The sequence below is a fragment of the Teleopsis dalmanni genome, chromosome 2 (genome assembly GCF_002237135.1).
Source record: "Teleopsis dalmanni isolate 2A chromosome 2, ASM223713v2, whole genome shotgun sequence".
Lineage (NCBI taxonomy): Eukaryota > Metazoa > Arthropoda > Insecta > Diptera > Diopsidae > Teleopsis > Teleopsis dalmanni.
This window is the reverse complement of record NC_051847.1, coordinates 170,626,318-170,647,723: the sequence shown is the minus strand read 5'-3', so window position 1 is coordinate 170,647,723 and position 21,406 is coordinate 170,626,318. Positions and strand designations below refer to the sequence as shown.

General features: G+C 31.1%; 3 protein-coding genes across 8 annotated transcripts in view; 1 reads left to right on the top strand and 2 right to left on the bottom strand.

Moving 5' to 3' along the window:
* Window positions 1–6,630, top strand: part of LOC119685815 (dynein heavy chain 10, axonemal) — a 75,785-nt gene extending 69,155 nt beyond the window's left edge. The window contains exons 64-68 of the mRNA XM_038100198.1: window positions 2,824–2,964; window positions 4,785–4,889; window positions 4,975–5,076; window positions 5,930–6,076; window positions 6,455–6,630. Coding sequence (XP_037956126.1) covers window positions 2,824–2,964; window positions 4,785–4,889; window positions 4,975–5,076; window positions 5,930–6,076; window positions 6,455–6,601 — 642 coding nt within the window. The 3' untranslated portion in view covers window positions 6,602–6,630. The remainder of the gene's footprint in view (window positions 1–2,823; window positions 2,965–4,784; window positions 4,890–4,974; window positions 5,077–5,929; window positions 6,077–6,454) is intronic.
* Window positions 6,631–11,041: 4,411 nt separating this feature from the next.
* LOC119683393 lies at window positions 11,042–12,535 on the bottom strand. Its single transcript, XM_038097055.1, has 4 exons — window positions 12,380–12,535; window positions 12,046–12,315; window positions 11,862–11,965; window positions 11,042–11,402 (listed from the first exon to the last, which is right to left on the bottom strand). Exons 1-4 carry the CDS (start codon window positions 12,443–12,445, stop codon window positions 11,183–11,185), a joined length of 660 nt encoding a protein of 219 aa, XP_037952983.1. The 5' UTR covers window positions 12,446–12,535; the 3' UTR covers window positions 11,042–11,182.
* Window positions 12,536–12,715: 180 nt separating this feature from the next.
* On the bottom strand, window positions 12,716–21,406 carry LOC119678026 (papilin-like; the record flags this gene model as incomplete). 6 transcript variants are annotated; one of them, XM_038089651.1, is given in 13 exon segments in its annotated part: window positions 12,716–13,461; window positions 14,226–14,342; window positions 14,411–14,569; window positions 14,995–15,453; window positions 15,606–15,756; window positions 15,814–16,394; window positions 16,690–16,860; window positions 16,930–17,124; window positions 17,179–17,362; window positions 17,425–18,476; window positions 18,595–18,765; window positions 19,085–19,264; window positions 19,329–21,406. In XM_038089651.1, coding segments are annotated over 13 exon segments (5,662 nt in total), but the record flags the coding sequence as incomplete, so codon positions are not given.

Here is a 21,406-nt window from a genome sequence, read left to right as displayed (position 1 = left end):
CAGAAATTGCAAAGCAAACGATTTAGCCAGAAAGGGTGCTTTAGGACCGTACTCGGAGCACCTAGATTATCTGGGCATATCGCTAACATCATGTAAATTGTTATTGAGTTCTTTCTGCACTAATACTTTTAACAAAAGATGGGAATACTAAACGATATGTAGACATCTGTATGCAATCTGGCCACTTTCCGATAAAAGGAAATCGAACACTCTAATTGAGATGTCTCGCAAAAACATTGGTCTTCTGGTGGGGTTGACTACAGGACACTGTAAACTAGGGAACCATGCTAGAAGACTAGGTCTTCCTTTCAATCAAAGCTGTCGAAGCTTTTACTTTACTTAGACTTAGTACTTAGTACTTTACGACTTAGACTTAACCTCCTACCTTGAGGACTTGGACCAGTTACAGGATCTGACTTTAAATAGCATTTTATGCTTTCAAAAGGTTCTAGGTGGTTTAAACCCTGAGGTTTTTCATTATTTATATACGGCATCACAATGGTCCAATAGGCCTAAGTGGATCCACTGGGGATCACCGGTATAACCTAACCTAACCTAACCTACTATCTATAACTTTTTCGCATATATGTATATATTTAATAGTAGAATTTTCTATATCGTCTAGCAGATATATATATATGGAAAATATTTATGCCATAATTTTATTTTCTAAGAAGAATGCAGTGATATTTATAAAATTTACTTTGACAATATATTGGCTTAAAACAATAATGCTTTAAGAAAGTATTATACACTTTAGCTGGGAATTAGATTACAATTATAATACTTTTATTTGAAGCCAATAAACTTCAAAAGAGTCTTTTTATGGACTCCTTGTTACTTGAATTAATCAAATATTTTTTATTAATACTGTAAATACAAACTACTTAATTAATATTGTGTATTTAACTTTATTTTGAGTTTTTTTAAATAAACCAAATTAAAAGTTTAATATTTTCATTAGAAGAATATGAACTCACATGTGTTTAGTAATAATGAAGAAAAGTATCTGAACTACTTTTACTGCAATTGTCCTTTAACCTTAAATGGCTTCAGCACAATTGCTTTTAATCACAAGAAAACAAAAAAGAATAGTACACTTTACCACATACAAAATACACAATTGGAATGTTGTAATTAAACTTTACAAATTAAAATCAAATTGACATAGAATCGTAAAAACCAAAGTGCAACACTTCTACACTTTTGCGTCTGCAACTTAACATTGATTTTGTATATACTCGACTACTTATACTTATTTGTTCAGAAAACACAGCACTGCTCAGATACAATAAAAATAAATTGTTATTAAGGGAAAATTTTTAGTTCTTATGTGAAAGAATATCACACGAGAGTATTTGCAATGAATTGACCATTCCTAAAGATGGCAAAATGGCGTCATCTAATAATAATATTGTAGAAAAAACTAGTAAATTATGGAAAAAAATTATTCATTTTTTTAGTTCATCTTTTGTCCTTTATGATTGTAAAATTAGTTTAAAAAAATTAAAACTTTAATCATAAATTTCTTTTGATAAGAAGCTATGCGCCTTAGCTGAGAATATTTATGGTTTTAAAATTATGACAACTAATTTGCATTGATTTTTCCAAAATTATTGCTTTTTAATATGAGTTGTGCATTTCCATAAATTATAAATTTCCATAAATAAATATTTCTTGTTTTAATAATATAAGATATTTTATGTAAATGTAATAATTAAATTACTCGTATGTTATGTCAAACAATTTTGAAATAAATATTACTCTCTATGCAAAGGAAGGATAGGGTTTACCACATATTGTTTTATTTTTACATAAGTCTCAAGAACAAATGGCACAAAAAAGTTAGACACATCATAATAGAAGAATGGAGTACAAATATATTTGTATATATTAAAAATAAGACAGCAAATTTATCTAACAATCCATCTTTCTGCCAAGCCGCTCTGTTGTCAGTTTGGCGGCAATAAGAGCTTGAAGGCGGCATATTTTCGAATACAGTTTTTAAATTGCAAAACAAAAAAATATTGAACTAAAACATGTAAAAAAACAAAACAAAGAAAAAACAAAGTATCTTTTAGATACATTGCCCACACTGCGCTAAATATTTTTCAAATGCTCATATTTACACGCCCACAAATAAATGTATTTGCCTTTTGTGTGAACATTAAAGTTTTTCGGTACACAATTTTTTTATTTGTACTTTTGAGATGCGTAGTCCTGAACCTCAGCAAAAGGCAAACTGCGGTTCCTGCCTTGCCGCTGCCTACATTTCTTTAGCTTAGATGTTAAAACATTTAGCGGAATAAATTTACAATGAACTTTGAACTCTCGTTGGCTACTATTTTACCACTACTACTGTTGTTTGTTTTGTTGCTAGTGCTGCTGCTGGTGCTGCTGCTGGTGCTGGTGTTGGTGTTGCTACCGTTGGTTGTGTCGTTCTGTCGTTGGCAACAGCATTATTTGCATTGCCAACATGGCACCAGCAGCAACTATCACAGTTTCTTACTACCAAGCGAATGCAAATGTTTGCTCAAATAATCGTCAAAAGGGCATTTCGGTTGGTTTTGTTGGTGAAAGAGATTGAAATTGTTTACTTGGAAATTGTACACAAGTGCAAGCGGCACTTGCTTAAGAACCCCAAACCACAACAGCAAGAGTTGCAGCAATGCTACCCCAATATGCGGTTCTGCCAACTACTCTAAGGACTTTTATGTGGGAAAAAAATTATCATGATTCGTACTGAAATATCTCACAATGAAAATAATTATTTAATTTGAATTGCATTTTTAATTAGAAGTACAATTTTCTACACAATTATAGGCAATTGCTGGTGAGATTGGTATGGACAATGTACTCGATAATATCGCAAATTCGTTATTCAATGGCATGTTGCCAGACAATTGGCGAAAACTGGCGCCGGCTACGTGTAAGCAACTTGGCAGTTGGTTAGAACATTTACAGGTAAATACAATATCGAAAACAATAAAAAACAATACATGTTTTTTATTTTGAATTTAAAACAAAATTTTTAATAAAATACAAAGAATAATGACTTTGTTGGATTCCAATTTGTTATATTATACTTTACATTTTATTTTATTATACGAATATGTTTAATTTCTATAACTATAGAATTATTATTACTATATTTCACTATATTATAATTATTTACTATTATTATTAATTATTGAATGATTCATATATTATTATATACTATATATTATTATTAGTAGTTATACTGTTAATATTACTATATTTCACTATATTATTATTATTTACTATTGTTATATATTATATTTATTATTTATATATTATTATTTACCATATGTTATTATTAATACTTATACTGTTACTGTTACTATATTTCACTATATTATTATTATTTTATTATATTATTATTACTTACTGTATATTATTATTTGTAATTATACAATTACTATAACTATATTTTTTATCCGAATATGATTTTACTTATTTTTGATTTTACTTAATTTTTTATAATTTCTGATTCCATCTTTATGTGTTTTTTTATTACATATTACAAATATTATAATTATATCATATTTTAAATATTTTATTTTGTTTTATTTTTTAGTTATATTTTTTGGTTTTATTATTATTAATTACGAAATATAAAATATTATAATTAAGATAGGAAAAACAAAAATATATAATAATTATAATATACAGTATATATATTGATTTTATTAATATATTTCTTATATTTGTTCTGTTTTATTCTTTAATATTTTTCTTCTTCTTTATTCATGCATGTTGTATTTTATTTTTTAATTTACACACATATTTAAATTCTCTTCCTTATTTGTACATAAGATTCTATATTACTAAATTTGTCTTCAATGTTATCATTGTGGTGTATTCTTAATATTTCAATTTATTTTTATTTAAATACAATTTATTTTTTAATTATTTGTTAAATAATTATTCAATTTATTTTTATTATCTAGCGTTTTTATCACATTATCTGATTTTTATTTTTCACCTGAATTTATTTCATAATCTTTATTTTTTGTAAATTTTTCTTTTTTTCAATACTTATATTTTTAATATCTAATATTCTAATATATCTAAATGATATATGTGTGTGGTGTTTTACAATAGCTTACAATGTAATAGCAACTGAAGATTGTTCATTTATATATCTATTTGATACACTCTTCACCTCGATTTCGTTGGTCGAAGATTGCATTGGGTGGCTTTTATTCTTTAATTTCTAAGGACCACTAAACATCCATTATGTTTGTCAACTCTTAAACAGTATGGACAGCCAAAAAATTTGATTAATTAAGCGTAAAAAATGTTATTGTTGCAATTCATTATTGCTTTAATTTAATTTTTCATTTATTTTTTTTATTTTATGTTACTTTATTTCAATTCATTTTATTTTTTTTCAAAATTATTTTTTTTAAATTTATTTTATTTTAACTCATTTTATTTTATATAATTTTTTTAGATTATTTTGTTTTGTTTTATACGAGTTTTTTTATTTTAATTTGTTTTATTTCAAATTCGTTTTTAATTTTTATTTTATTATATGATATTTAAATTATTTTGTTTATTTTTTTGTCTTGTTCTGTAAGTCTAGTGTTCTTTAAGGAAGTTAAAATTACAGAATACTACATTTTTTCAATACAAATCGATACAATTATTTGAATTATAATTTAAATAATCATCTAATCATTTAAAGTACTTTTATTATATATGTATTTACTTATGTTTATATATTTACTTAATCTTCATTTTGTATAATTTTTAAATAGAATCGCAATACTCAATTTAAATACTGGGCACTATCAGGTGAGCCAATGGTTATGTGGCTTTCTGGTTTGCATATACCTCAAAGTTATCTAACAGCATTAGTTCAGGTAATTGTTTTAATCATATCGTTAACCATATCATTTATCATTTGGTAATATTAAAAAAAATATCTCTACTATTTCATATTTTCAGATTGCTTGTCGCAAAAATGTTTGGCCATTAGACAGATCAACCTTATATACTTGTGTTACAAATTATACAGACCCAGATGATATTGAAGAACGCCCAGCTACGGTAAGAACAAACAGAGTTTTATGCCTATTTTCAATATTAACCAAATAGAAGATACAGGGGTTCCTAATAAGAAAAACTTTATATATTCACTAAATAAAGTAATTTACGAACTATATAAAGTGTTTTATATAGGTACTTATGTATATATGTATATATGTATATATGTACTTATATATATATATATATATATATATGAAGTGCTTTATATATTAAATAAACTTCAATATGAATATGAATAAGAAAACATACAAGACTGTGAAAATATACAAGACTTGTATTTTTTTACGGTTTCCTCTATTGGACTTAAGTTTTACATACAGTTTTAAGTTATTCGTTTTCAATATTAGCGACAATTTATTATTAAATTATTATTAAAAAGTTATTTATTAGTGAGTTATCATTAATTTCTTAATTAGTTACAATTACTTGAAAAAATAAACAATTCTAAAATATTTTTATTTTGATTTTCCTCAAATACATGAGTTTATATTTATAGAAATATTTTATGTTGCTCTTCCATTAAGGTGCATAGCACCTAAAAACGAAGATGAATTTCTATTCTACTACTCTCGCGATGCAAATTTTGGCAAAAAACAAACAATTAATATCTTATTGATTAATTCTATTGACAAACCATTTGGTTAAGTGCAAGCACATAAAAGCTCATTTGTTCCACCCACAAACCTAATACCAGAATTTCTCTCTAATTAGCCATTCCGATTGAATGTTAATCATGTCAACTCACTTTATATCTCGTTTTTCTTTTTTTCTTGCTTATGACTCTTCTGTTGCTCTGTCAAAATGTCAATGAACACATCATGTCCGTCTTTGTATTGCTGTCATCGACTAATAGGGCTGCTACATATCTGGACTTTACATTGAAGGCGCTCGGTGGGATATGAAAATCAATGAATTGGCGCGTTCGCATCCCAAAATTTTGGTGGAAGAATTACCAATTATGTCAGTTGTGCCAATAGAAGTTCACAGACTGAAATTACAGGTCAGTATTTAATTTTATTAATTTTGTTTTTTTGTTTTTGTTAAAATTCGTTCTCATGCATAATTGTGTGGAAAGTGAAAATTTAATAATGTACTCTTCTTTATTTGGATATAATATAGAATACGGCGATCTATGCCATATTTACTAATATCTATTTAATATTTTTATTTTTTCATTTTGCTTGGGTTGACCAAACAATGCCAACTGCAACTGACAAGTACTAATTTGAAATTAGTTCAAGTTTGTTCGTGTGCCATAATTTCACATATTAAAGTACAAAAATGTTCAAACGTTTTTCATTTCACACATTGGGAACAAATTCGTTTTTTTTTTAATAATAATAATGACCTTCATTATAAAAAATTTATTTTTGTTTAGAACACCTACCGTTCTCCAGTGTACACAACATCCTTACGACGCAACGCTATGGGTGTAGGTCTCGTGTTCGAAGCTGACCTAGCCACATCGGAAGATTTAAGTTTATGGATTTTACAAGGAGTTTGTTTAACATTAAATACTGACTGAAAAATTTTTAAAATGTTTATTTTTTAACTTCAAATCTATTAAGTTCTCATCTTTTTATTATTTTATTTGAATATATTTTATTGTTATTAATTGGATACAAATAAAAAGTATATACTAATTTATTTTATATGCAATTTTAATGATATATAATAATATAAACATTAGAAACACAAATTGACATGGTTTAACACTTGACTGAGCTCTCATGAACTATTATAAATAATACTTTCAAAAAATAAAGTAACATGCATACTAATATCTTACAATTAAAGTGTGTTTCCTAACAGAAACAGTGTGGAAGCTAATTACTTAGGTACTATATACAATAGGGCGTCGAATAAAAGTGACGAACGAAAACAGAGTGAATAACACTGATTTGGTGCTTAGTAAACTCTTGTACTCAAGTGCGTTCGGAAATTATAATCTTTTTCAAAAAGTTTCTAATCAAACTAATCAAACCTAGCAAAACATGTTTTTGTCTACATTTTTTTGAAATGTTATCTACTTAATTTTTCATATATCAATAACTCAATATTTAAATATCGTTTCTTATAAGAGATTTTTTTCTATTACCCATTGTTCTACTGTAATCGCCTATTGGAAAAAGTTAACTTCTGCTTTTTTCGACACAAATAGACATTTTTTATTGGTACCTATACATAATAGATAGTGTATATTTCTTTAAAAAAAGTGTGTTATTGTTTTATTTAATAGAAATAAAAGTTAAACAATATTCCAACATTCGCAACTGATAATATAATCCAATTGCTAAAAATTCAATGAAATATCTAATTTTACTGCTAATTGATAACATTCTGCTAATAGTTGTGCATAACACTGTCCAATTTCTTTGTAGTTAACATAGATTCTGTTATTATTCCACTGTTAGTTGTCAGTTTTATTTTTACGCTGTTATTTCTGACTGCACGAACTTAAACGCTTTTTGCTAATTCTGATTAAGGATAATAAAATAACATGCTTAACTTATTCAACGGAAGCTGGGTAAAATGTTTTATTTTTATTTTTTGTATATAAAAATAATTTTTAATGCTGTTTATATTTCAATTGAAAACCGCAATTGGAATTTAAAATGACTGTTATTCAAAAACAGAATATAAATGGCAATTACTGCTATTGAATGCTACTAATTAATTGATAGGCAGCGTTGCCTATCATTCATACGCGACGTACAAGTATTATGTGTTATCAGAAAAGATATATAACCAGTATGGTCTTTGCAATAATAATAATCGAATAACAAGGAATTTGTGTCACGCAAATAACAAGTACATTAAATTTAATCTTACCGACTTTATTCAGTATTTAAGTCGATGATAATTGATGACACTTTTAATACATTACTATAAAAAAAAATGGCGATATTAAGAATCCAACATTTCTAATGACATAACTAGAAATTGAAATATACCGTTTTAAAAACGAAAGCAATTTTTATGGTTATTAGAACCTGTAAAATGATATCATACGAAATTCCTGCGTTTTGCGATTCGAAAAGTGGATATGCATAATTTACATATCATATAAATTTCGCAGGGTGCAATAATTAAATACAAAAAACTGATGATAAGTATTTGACAATGTTCGAAGCAGCTCTATTGCCAGCCAAAAAATCAGTTAATTAAAAATAATAGAAAAAAAAACCTCTTCTTCCAATTTCTATACTGTTCAATAAAAATTTCTCCATTTAAAACAATAATTTAGTTTCTTTCGTCAAAACAGATGTTAAAATTCAATGCAATATAAAGCTATTATGAAATAAAATTTGAATAGAACTATTCATTCAACTTTCCAAACCTCTTCTTCCAATTTCTATACTGTTCAATAAAAATTTCTCCATTTAAAACAATAATTTAGTTTCTTTCGTCAAAACAGATGTTAAAATTCAATGCAATATAAAGCTATTATAAAATAAAATATGAATAGAACTATTCATTCAACTTTCCAATTTCGTTTGAGGGAATCATGGAATAATATTAGCAACATTATCATTTCTCCATATTACGTTTCTAGAATAGGTTCTACCTACGAGAAAAAGTAATAAGAGCATGTAATAAATAATGTCTCCACAAATAAATAGTGTTGACATTTAACAATTAAAAATAAAAAAATTTAATTAAATAATTCAGTTATTGTACTCCGGTTTTATGATTTCTTTCAAATATAACACAGCAAGTAAATTAGTAAAAGAATCTTCACAACAAATTAACAAAACTCCAACTTTGAGCAAACAAATCAAGTTCGGCTTTGGGTCAGTTGGCTAATGAACACCGACTCTGAACTTCAAAATTGGCAGGATTCATAGTACTTACAGTCTCAAAAAATTATTTACGAATAATTAAATATAAGAAAAAATTCCAGGACCACTGATGATGAGTATTTGGCAATACTCGAAAAGCTATACGGTCAAATAAAAAATCAATTTAATTAAAAAAAAATAATAAAAAAAGAAATTTTTTTGTTGCTGCAATTTCACTACTATTCGATAAAAAGCTTTCTATTGAAAACAATAGTTTACAGTAAGAATTTAGTCTTTTTTATCAAGATAGATTTTTAGATTCATTTTAAAAGTGGATATAGGAACAGGTCTGTAATATGAGTTCATTGAAATACTTTATTACACTCTGTTTCTACTTATCCTTGTCTCTAACTCTCTCTCAGTCTCCAACTCACTCTTGTCTTCCACCGCCTCTCTACAGTACATTTTTTCCTATTTTTCGCATATAAAAAGACGACACACATATTTTAATGCTGCAATGCATCTCAAATATTTTTTTCTTAGCACTAAAAAAGAATGATGAAGTTATATATGAGATTTCAACATAAAGTTAATTGAAGTGGGGAACTTTAATTTAATATATGAAATAACTGAAATAAGATTTAAATTTTTCAAACTGTCATACGTCCTGAAGTGCCTGCGTAGCTGATATTTATGCAGTTAAATTGTACAATTGTGAAGAAATGCTCATTATTTTCAACCACTTGACATTAGTTCATTGGGCCTATTTACACTATCATGAACTTGAGATGAACTTGACGACAACATGAACTGTCAGTTCAGTTTTAACTATCATGAACTGTCGTGAGCGTCGAATTTGTTTTGTGTAAACGTATAAAATGCTTGCGTGTAGTAGTGCAGTTGCACAGAAATTGAGAGTATTCAGTATTAAAAGGTAAACATAAACATAACATTGCATATGTTGCGTGTCAAACTGAAGAAACGCAGCAAATTTCATTGCGTGAAATTCATGAACTCACATCACACCCTTTTCCCTCTTTCATCCATAAGTAACCGGTTTTCAAGTTCATGTTCATGTTACGTTCATGATAGTATAAATCGGCCCAATTGGATTGATGCAATATTTATTATTAAAGTAAACTAATACCATTTTATAACAAAATGTTTTTGTTACTTTGTAAAGGTTCCTTTATATTTATAATTAACTATTGCCTGGCTTGAAGTATGGTATTCTTATACCCAATATTTTAATTTTTGAATCTATAATTGAAAGTCATAAATTTATGAATTCAATATATAACACTTTAAACTTTTATTTCACCTGGTCGAAAAAGTCACACCTTCTATATATGTCACAAAAGCTATTCAACAAACAAAAAAAAAAAAAACAATCTAAAAATCTGTTTCTATTACAGATTCTAAATATTATATGATGTACTCAATTAAATACCTGGAAAAAAATTATATGGTATGCAAACTACTTATATTTCTACTAATATTATCTTTCTTCTTTTTACTAATTTTAACAGTTCACATACATGAATTATTAATATATATATATGTATATACATATATTAAAATATATATATATATGAATATATATAGTAATATAAAAAATGCTCGTTTTATTTATAATTTTCAAAATTAAAAACTAGTGAAAATACTAGTGTATAGTGCGGGTACAATTTACACCATTCTACCCATTATGAACTAGTGAAAAGACTAGTGCCGCGATTTATGATACGAAGACAATTGACACCATTCTACCCCTTATGAACTAGTGAAAAGAGTAATTTCGAGGTATATCGTCAATGACAACTAGTACTACACACCTAGGGACTAGTGAACTCTCTAGTTCAGAACTAGTCGCTGGGTATGTATTACAATATACAATATATTTTGAGAGTGAGTTCTTTCAACTGTAGGTATATTGGCGATTGCTGTGAATGTAGAGTCTTTCTGGGTAATATTTTTAATTTCAAATTTAAATTTCATTTGATTAGAAAGTAACTATAACATAACGTCGAATAATTTGAATGATTAATAGTTTACTCTGTATAGCTAGCTCATTGATGTCAATTTATTTCATTTTAATTACTTAAAAAAATTCTAAATAATTTTCAGTAAAAAAAATTAGTCACATGCTAATTTCAATAAATAAATTTATAAATTTATTTTTTTGCTCATATATTTTAGAATTTCACTAATTTAATATATTATTTAAATGTTCTTATTAGAATTTTTGGCCACTTTTTAGAAGATTTGCACTCAGTAAGCAAACGTATAACTCAATAAGCCTTTTATTTCTTTTTTTCTAACAGATATTAGCTCACATAAACACACCCAAAGCAACTTTTGATTCTATCGAGAAATGTTTTCTTCATCATTGGAGGCAATAGTTCTAAGTTTTGAGAATCATCTGAATCCAAATCGGAGGTGATTGTCATCTCTTGTATGCTGAATGTATCTGTTAGCTCAGGATTAGAGTGCTTTTTCGATTTCTTTAGTTTGGCAGGGAAAAATGAAATTTCTTCTGGTTCATCACTAAAAACAAAATGATAAAAATATATATTCCAAATATAATTATTAATTGTTATAATGAACAAATTTCTTTAATAACTTTCAGAACAGGCTTATTGATCAATTTTATATAATACACAACTATTTAAATTAGTATTAAAAAAATTTAATACATTGTCACCGATATTTTGACTATATTCTATAGTAATCTTCAGGGAATTGAAAATTGTGTTGCAGATGCACTTTTAAGCAAATGTCAAAAAAAAATATTTTTTTTTGAGTTTAATGATGATAACTTTGGACTAAGGTCGATATATCAAAAATTGAATAAGAATTACTGTATAATAATTCAAGCTGTTTTTTCGTAATTTTTCCCTGTAATAATAATAAAAAAAATTGATCAATTAGCGTGTGATAACTCTATATTAAAAATTGTTTAGCCATTAAATAAAAATTATGTAAATTAAATTTGGCAATTATTACTTGCTGTCAGACTTGTAGTCAACCAATAGTTTCTGTTGCTCTATATCACCTGGTATTGGTAGTCTGCTAATAGGTATCAATGTAGCAGTTTGTGATTTTTTTACCTAAAAATTTAAAATAATTATATATTCATAAAACAGAAAAACTATGATATAAATTAAGTATTTCTATAAATTTTGTATACTTTTTCCTCTTGATATTGTGAATAATTTCGTTTGGCTCGCTCAACTTTCAGCTCCAGTTTACGTTGCAATACACGACAAGTGTTTGGAGGTTGACGTCTTATTAAACCACCATCTTCACTATCTTCACCAGCTGTATGTTCCTGTACATCTGTAGTAGGATTTGAATTTTCCACATCCTTATTAGCTTCGACATTTTTTCCTCTAAACACCACTTCCAGCTCATCCATATGGCTTGCAGGTACTTCAAAATTTTTGGCAAATGTGGAAACCTACATGCACAATACAATTGTCAGCCCTTCGTCATAGTAATCGATATATTTTTTATGCAGTTACCTTTTGCTTGTCTTCAAATATTTGTACTGGATGTGGTTCTTCACTATCTATGCCACTATCTTCCATTTTAAAATCACTTGATAACTACAGAATTTCTGTTAGCAAACTGCTAACTTTTAGTTTTTAGAATGAAATGCTTCACATGTTATAATCATCATTGTTCTTTCTGGTTTGGCATACTGCGCATGCGTCAAACACAGCTGCAAGTCCGTTAATCTTAACGATATTGATTTTTCCAACTCACCAGGTGTTGCCATTCCAGGAATATATATATATATATATAATATATATTTGTATAAATGAATTTATTTAAAAAAAACCACAAATTTTTTTCATATCAAATTTATTTACAAATTATTTTCTAAACGAATTTTTCTTACAATTTTAAATCAATGCACAAATTTAAAAGTATAAAAAAAGGCACTTGGAAATTTATTTATTTAATTAAATATCGAAATAAAATTATTATTAATCATTCGTTTATAGTTTATACATAGAGGTCTATCAACATAGAATCTATATCTTTTTTATTATGATTAGTTTGAGCAATAAATAGGAACAAATTACAAAGCTAATTATCTTCACAGAAACTATGATCGTTTTTAATGGCTGCACTTAACAAATTCTAAGTTATATATTATAAATTTCTCCATTTATTTCAATGTTTTTAGTTTATTAAGTATTTCAGTATTAGGTATTTCTATTATTGTTATAAACTAAACAATTGATGCTTTCAACATAATTTTAACCTAGTTTAATACGCTTACTTGGGCCTGAGCCGGATTTGCTCTGTGCGAACAAGCATGCAAAAAATTCGTTTCTATTTTTTTAATTTCAGTAACTTTTTTAGTCAGTGAAATTAGTGTGTGATTACAATTTAACGTTCTTCATTTACGCTAACTTTGGCTGCTTTATTGCTTAAAGAGCATTAGGATGTGACGGGATAATCTGACCAGCTAGTGTACAAGATCTGCAACAGAATTTAGCGTAGTACTGATTACTGCAGTATCTTCCTCGAACAATCAGCGCGCAGTTCGCAAAGTAAGGATTATCCACACATTCTGGATGAACTTGAATTGAGGCTGTAAAAACAAAATTCATATAATAACTTCAAAAATTAATAAAAACGTTATTATTTTATCATAAAGAAATTAAATATAAATAAGTGATAATACGAGGGTGGTTTGATAAGTCAGTGACTTTTTGAATTTCCCGCGCAATTACTCCAAATGCAACAGTGCTGCCGTCAGCTGAAATCTACCAGCGGGCAACTTTTTAATTTTGAGCAAGCTACGTCGTTCAGTTGGCGTTTCAGCTATATATATATTTCACAGATATATATATATGATTATATAGATTATACGAAAAAAAGTAGTCACGAAATCTAGTGGCAGCTAGTACATTTAATATTTGCATTAATTACAGAAACAATGACTATTGAAAATTTAATTATAAAAATGTCAACATATATCAATATAGCTTAATTCTCTAGATAACGGAAACAATTACAGAAACACAATGATTATTGCAGATTTCATTTAAAAATTTGCAACTTAAATCCTTGATGTCGCAAGAATCAATTGCATCGGCCTATTGTGTGGTAGAAGAAGTTACTTAAATTAACCGACTTTACGAAAATCTATCATCAAATTATGGTGCCACAGAATAAAAACAATCCCCAAAACCAAGAACAGAATAAAAATCAACTTTATATAATTTTTATGAAATTAATAATAAATTTTAAACTATGTTGTGTTAATGACCAGTTTCTGTTAAACTTAAAAATTACGCTATTACCTAAGTTAATAAATATTTAATAAAGAATTAAATAAATTTCTTCACTTACATTCAACATTTATTTTTTCTTCAGCAATATTATAGCTGACTGAATTTTTAGCGACGCAGCCATACATGCCCGCATCTTCAGCAGTAATATTGTTTACAACCAGACGATATGGATTTGCTGTAAATACAATATAAAATATGCATTTTAATATCTTATCATAACCATTATATATAACTGAAGCTTACTTGTAATTTGTATTCGATCACTTGGCAGTAATGGAGCTGAGTCTTTTATCCATGTTACATCTGGTGTTGGGAATCCTTGTACAGAGCAACTTAAAGCAATTGTTGAGCCTGGAGTATAATTATTTCTAGGATCCAAGCCTAAAACCACTTGCACCGGTACTAAAGCAATAAATGTGAATAATAATTACAAAAGGATATTAACTAAAATCTATAAACAAAGCGATTCCAATTCACCAATACGTCTGTATGACAACAAATTACTGTGAAGTTAGCTATTTTAAGTTACTTTTTCCATTACGCTATATGCCGATATAGGCCATGAGATCTAACGCCAACAAGTACATGGTTTTCATATACTACCTTCATTAATGGTTTTCATGGAAAAATGTTCAACTTTAAGATCTTATAACTCAAAAAAAAGTTAAACAGGCGTATAGCGTATTGGAAAAATTTGTTAAGAATAGTTAACTTTGTCAGAATGGAGTGCCCGGATTATCGGAATAATACATTAAAAACAATCAACCAAAACAAGTTTTCGAATGAAATTGAAACATGCCAAACGTATCATGCAAATGTGTACTTACCCACTTGTGGACGAGTTGGTGGCTCCACCTCAATTGGTGGTTGTGGTGGTATATAACTTGGTGTCTGTCGGTAAGGATACGCAGGTCTTGCCGTTGTTGGTATTCTTGCCGGATCAATAATATATTGCAAATAAGCAGAGTCTTCGTTATTAACAGCACGTGCAGGACCTACAGCCTTAAGCACAATATTCATAGAAGACGGCTTACCAATTCCGTTATACACTTCGCAAGTATACGGACCCAAGTCAACTAATTGGACTGAACGGAACATAAGGGAATAATCACGGGTAAGTTCAAATTTATCGCTTATTAGACCCAAGTGTTTGCGATGGCGCCACCAACTCACATGTGGAGCAGGGTGTCCACCAGCTGGACAGCGAACTAAGGCAGGACTATTGAGTGTAACAATCTGTGTACCATTCTTATCACCATATATGTATGAAGGTATTTCTTTAGGTTCTGTATTTATGATGTTTTCAATAATTTTTTAAAGTTAACATGCATTAGAACAAAATAAGCCCGAAACCATTTGTTACATTAGCGAACAACATAAAAACATGCGTTAAGTTAGTATATTGTCGAAGCCAAACAAACGTTAAATTATATCAAACCTGTAATTTGAAGCTCTACTTCACGTCGCACAGGTTCACCTAGGCCATTGCTTGCAACACAGACATATGAGCCAGTATCAGTTTGGCGCACCTGTACAATGGTCAAGTCACCGGATGCCGTAAGCAGGTAACGTCCTTGATTAGTATTGATCTATAAAATAAACGCTATAAACAAATGAGATTAGAAGAAATTTTGCATATTACTAACCAGCACATTTTGCCGAGACCATGTTACATTGGGTGCTGGACTACCAGTAGCATAACAACGTAATACAGCAATACCACCTACAGCGGCCTGTACATTCACTTCCTGTGGTTTTTTCGGTTCTAAAGCTGCCTTTGCATCACTTGGGTAAGTAACTACTGGAGTTGTTGTGGGTCGTGATGTTACTGGCGTGGGTTGTGAAGGATGTACACATATTGCTCCGCAGTCATCACTACAACACTTATTTTCACCACGGCAGTCCGCATCTGTGTAGCACTCACGTGCGCAATTACTGGAGTTTGCTAATGTTGATGGACACTCTCCTGGCTTATTAATATCTCGGCATACGGCTTCGAATTGTCGATTAGTATCGCTAGATATGTCTACAGCACATCGTTGACCTTCTGGACAAGACTGTTGTTCGCAAGGGTTCTCACATACACAACGTGAGCATCCGTCTTCAGAAGCAACGCGACGCATACCAAAGGCACAACGTAACTGACGACATTCATCTTCGTAGGTTTCGCATTTATTCGGCAGGACTTCATTAGTTTGGTCGTCTGGTTGTTGAGGATGCAACGGTTCTAATTAATATTAAAAAGAATTTATAAAGTTGATTCAACTTATTAGCCAACTGAAATTTTCTCTATAATAGTGAAAATAAAATTATACCATTCCATACCATACCCCGTGCGAAACTAATAATGAACGTGCAATAAACCAAAATAAAAAAAACAAAAATACCAAGCAATTTTAACAGTGTTTTAACTAAAGTGATATAATTTAAGTGATGGGTGCTTATAGTGAAACCAGTGCATTAAAGTGTAGGGTGTGTGCATTATAATTTTTAAATTTGCCCACTAGGCAGGCTGGGCTTACTTGCACAATAATCATAACAAGACTCATATGAACGGAAATTATTTTGATTGCCAGAGCAACCACTGTAAATAAAGGATACGCATGTGCCTCTTTCGTCATCATAAAACCAACGACGCTCAAATATCGAAGGTCCATCGCACTTTCCAGTACTCGCTGGTAATTTGCATATATCTGCTCATACAAACAAATATTGTAAGTTTATTGTGACTGATTATTTCGTACAGTCGTTTTGCGTTTTACCTTTATTTTCTTGTACTACTGGTTCCTGACCTACAATACAAACCGATTGACATTCAGAGCGACTTTCAAATCTGTTACCGGTTCCATCACATCCGCCATAAGTGAATGGATCACATGTACCAGTCGCTTTATTGTAATAGAAACGCGTCTGCCATTGTCGGCAGGGTCCAGTCATAACTGGCTCATTGCATACGTCTACCATTTTTCAGTTAGAAATTGATCAAGATATTTTAAATAGCATTTACTTACCCATTCCTTTGAATTCACCGCATTGACGATCGCATAGTTCCTTGCTTGTAAACCTATTACCATTGCCACCACATCCTGAGAAAGTAAATTCAGTACATGCCATAGTATTTCTATCATAGTACCAAGCAGCGGTATAATTTTCGCATTCTCCTGCATCCACTGGCAAATCGCAAACTGAATAACTCTAAGTATAGATAATTTATAAAATCAGCTAATCTTTTTCATATGTTTAAAAAATATACTAACCGGTGGCTCTTCAGGTACTGCTGGAACACTATGACCACAATAATCCAAACATTCGTTTTCAGTAAAGAAGTTATTTTTATTCGCGCGACATCCAGTGAATATGAAATCATGACATTTCTGAGAGCGTTCATCATAATACCATCTAGTCAGGCTTTCATTGCATCTTCCTTCGAAAGGTGGCAGAGAGCATGTTGCTTGAACATCAAAGCATGCATTTTGGCATTCATCTTCGCTTTCATAATTATTGGCATTGCCACCGCAACCGCTGTATATAAATTCATCGCAAAAACCTTCTTGGCTATTGTAATACCAACGATTCTGGTTATCATTACAGTCGCCTTTTTCAGGATACAAATAACATTTTTCTCCCTCACTTGGTTGCTCAATTTCAGGCTTTGCATTTGTTTCAGGTTGCCCAAGTCGAGTATCAATTTGCGGAGCACATCGGCTATTACAATCCTGTTCATTTTCAAACCTGTTATTATTTCCACCACAACCGCCATAATAGAATTGCGCGCAAATTCCTATGCTTGAATTGAAATACCACTTCAACTCATACTGATCACAATCACCTATATCAGCGGCTGATTGGCATAAATCTTGTTCTGTTGGCGCAGGAGTTTGTGTATGTGGTGCTGGTGGCAATGGGGGTTCAATACAACGTTCAGTGCACTCTGACTCAGTGTTAAATCTATTTTCATTTCCTCCACATCCTCCATAATAAAATTGGTAGCATCCGCCCAAGCTGGTATTGTAATACCATTGCACAACATAATTATCACATGTGCCACGATCTGCATTATAGTTGCAGATATTATCACTGGTAGGTGGTGGAGGTGGTCTTTCTGGTTCTGGTTCGGGTTCAGGTTCAGGTTCAGGTTTTCGTTCACACTGTTGGAGACATGCTTCTTCTGTTGCAAATTTATTACCATTTCCACCGCAACCGCCATAGTAGAACTGGCGACATCGAGCATCTTTTGTGTCGAAGTACCACATGGCAACATAATTGGTACACTCGCCAACTTCTGCAGGAATTTCGCAAACATCCTTGGCTACACATTGTAAGTAAATACATAATATTTAATATTAGAGTATAAATACTGATATAACATTAGCATTTATTGTAGCTTAGCTTGACAATGAAAGCAAACGCCACAACATCAACCTTACCAACTTCCTTGGGGCAATGAGCCTCACATGATTCCAATGATAAGAAGTTATTTTTATTGGCCCCACACCCTGTGTAGTAGAATGGCATGCACTTCTTGTCAGTTTCCGAGTAGTACCAACGGGCGTGTTGTTCACTGCAATCACCGGTTTGCTTAGGAAGCGAACAATATTCTAGTGTTTATGTGCATAGTTTGCAATGCATTTAGTGAATTTCGTGGGATTTATATATATTGAAGGGTATAAAGCAAGCAAGGATAGCATTCAACAAGCAGGTAGACATTCAAGTAATTGTTGTATATAAGTCAGGAAAAAATAAAATAAAATAAAAAACCCATAACCAAAAAATAAAAAATGCTTGGTGGTTGCCATCACCATCATTAATTACAGTACTTAATATAAATAATAAAAATTTTAAGCATTCCGCATACCAAACTTAACTTAAGATAGCAAACACCATAACAAAGATATATTCTATATACTGAAATCAAACCTTTATGTATTCCCGGTTGCCTGCAGTGGTATGTGCAAGCGTGTTCTGTGGGATAATTATTCTTATTTCCTTTGCAACCGCCGTATATGAATGGACGACATACATCTGTTTGATTATCATAGAACCAGCGTTCAAAATTGCCTTCACATGGACCCTCATCCATAGGTTGATCACATGGTGCTAAAAAGATTATATTTCAAACAATTTTAATATAATCAAAACTATTACCATCAGTCACACTTACGTATGCTTTCGCTAACTGTACACAACGATTGACACTCTTCCAAGCTATCAAAGCGGTTACTTGTACCATAACAACCACCATAATTGAATTGTTCGCAACGGTTAAGTTCAGAATCAAAGTACCATTTTTTATTAAACCCTGTGCATGGACCTGAACTCTTCGGTAATAAGCAAGTTTCTTTTCCTTTGTACTCCTGACATGTTGCTTTGCAATCTGCTTCAGTTTCAAATCTATTGCCATTACCTTCGCACCCACCATACCAAAATCGTGCACAAGCTCCATAGGAGGTATCAAAGAAGTACCAAATGCTGAAGTTGCCGCAAGGACCCGTTTCTTTCGGTGCACCACATGCTTTTTGTGGTGGTTCTTTAACATTTTCGCAACCTTCAAATTTGGTTCCATTAGCAGAATTAATTCCATCTGGACAACAGCCAAATTTACTCTCCAAACACGTACATCCCTCACTATTTGGTCCTTTAGCTGGTGTTTTTTCATCAGGACAGCATTGAAACTCTGTTTGAGAACAATGGCATCCATAATGATGTGGACCTTGTGCAAATGTAACGCCATCAGGGCAACAGCCAAATTGCATTGTGTGACAAGCACAGCCCTCAAATTTAGGTCCGCTTGCGGGTGTGATTTTATCGGGACAACAGCCAAATTGTGTTGTTGTGCAATCACAACCTTCGTTATTAGGACCTCTAGCAGATGTTTTTTTGTCAGGACAACATCCATATGGTGTATAATTACAATCACAGTCTTCGAAGTTAGGACCGCGGGCACTATTGATGTTATCGGGGCAGCAACCATAAGGTGAATTCAAGCAACAACCTTCACCAAGTGGTCCATGTGCTGGTGTTTGATTATCAGGGCAGCATCCAAATTGTTCTCTTGTACAACTAGCGCATCCCTCACCATTTGGACCAGTAGCAAAGGAACGACCATCATCGCAACATCCATTAACAGAATTCTTACAGTCTTTTGAATCAACGCCATCACAACCCTCAGAGTTTTTACCTTTAGCTTCCGTTTTACCATCTGGACAACAACCAAACTCTGCAGAAGAACAGGACTTCACAACACTTTCGTCAGGAGTTGTAGTCGTGAGATCAGATACATTGGTGACTTCTGATTCAGAAGTGGTTTCTTCTGTTCCTTCTTCCGTTTCCGTCGTAGGAATTTCAGTAGTTGTGGTAGGAGGCTCAGTTGTTGGTTCAGGACAACCTTCATCATTTTCGCCATCAGCTGGAGTAAATTTATCGGAACAGCATCCAAATAATGTTTCAGCGCACTGAGACTTCGGACAACCTTTATGATTTTTGCCTGCTGCAGGAGACACACCATCAAGACAACATCCAAATTCAGTTTCAGCGCACGTTTTAGCAATTGGGCATCCTTCATCAAATGGTCCCGAAGCTTTAGTTTTGTTATCAGGACAACATCCATATTTAGAAGTCTTACAATCCTTTGGTTTTTTAGGCTTGCATTTTCGTTGCTTAGGTTTTTTACTAAAGACATTATCAAGTATACTCGAAGTAGTTCCTTCACTGTCATCTTCGGTGGTTGACCAAATATCAATAGTTGTGTCTTCGGATGACATTGAAATGTCTGTAGAGCTTTCAGTTGTTGACATGGAAACATCTGTAGAGCTTTCCATGGTTGACATTGACATGTCTGTAGAGCTGATGGAACTATCTGTTGATCCAATTTCAGTACTCGACGTTTCACCTGACGCAGTTGTGGCAGTATTTTCTGTTGTTTCTTCTGTTGAACCAATTTCGGTAGATATTTGTTCAGTTGAAACCGAACTTTCATCAGAAGATGTTGATATTTCACTAGTTTCGACAGTAGATAGAGAAGTATCAGTTGTATCATCTCCCGAGCCCTCAGTACTTAAGCTCTCTGTAGATATTGTCGATTCATCACTACTTGCACTTGAATCCGTGGTTATTTCCACAGTGGTTTCAGTACTTCCAGTTTCTAATGACTCCGTTGTATCAGAACCTGAAGTGTCTGTAGAAGAAGAGGAACTATCATCGCTGACTTCTGTAACTGACTCTGTCGAACTACTCGCGTCT

Coding starts and splice junctions, on each gene's coding strand:
- LOC119683393 (XM_038097055.1), bottom strand. CDS start 12,445: ATGGAAGATAGTGGCATAGATAGTGAAGAACCACATCCAGTACAAATA. Junction 12,316..12,379: donor TATTTGAAGACAAGCAAAAG/GTAACTGCATAA, acceptor TTGTGCATGTAG/GTTTCCACATTTGCCAAAAA. Junction 11,403..11,861: donor GACTACAAGTCTGACAGCAA/GTAATAATTGCC, acceptor TTTTGTTTTTAG/TGATGAACCAGAAGAAATTT.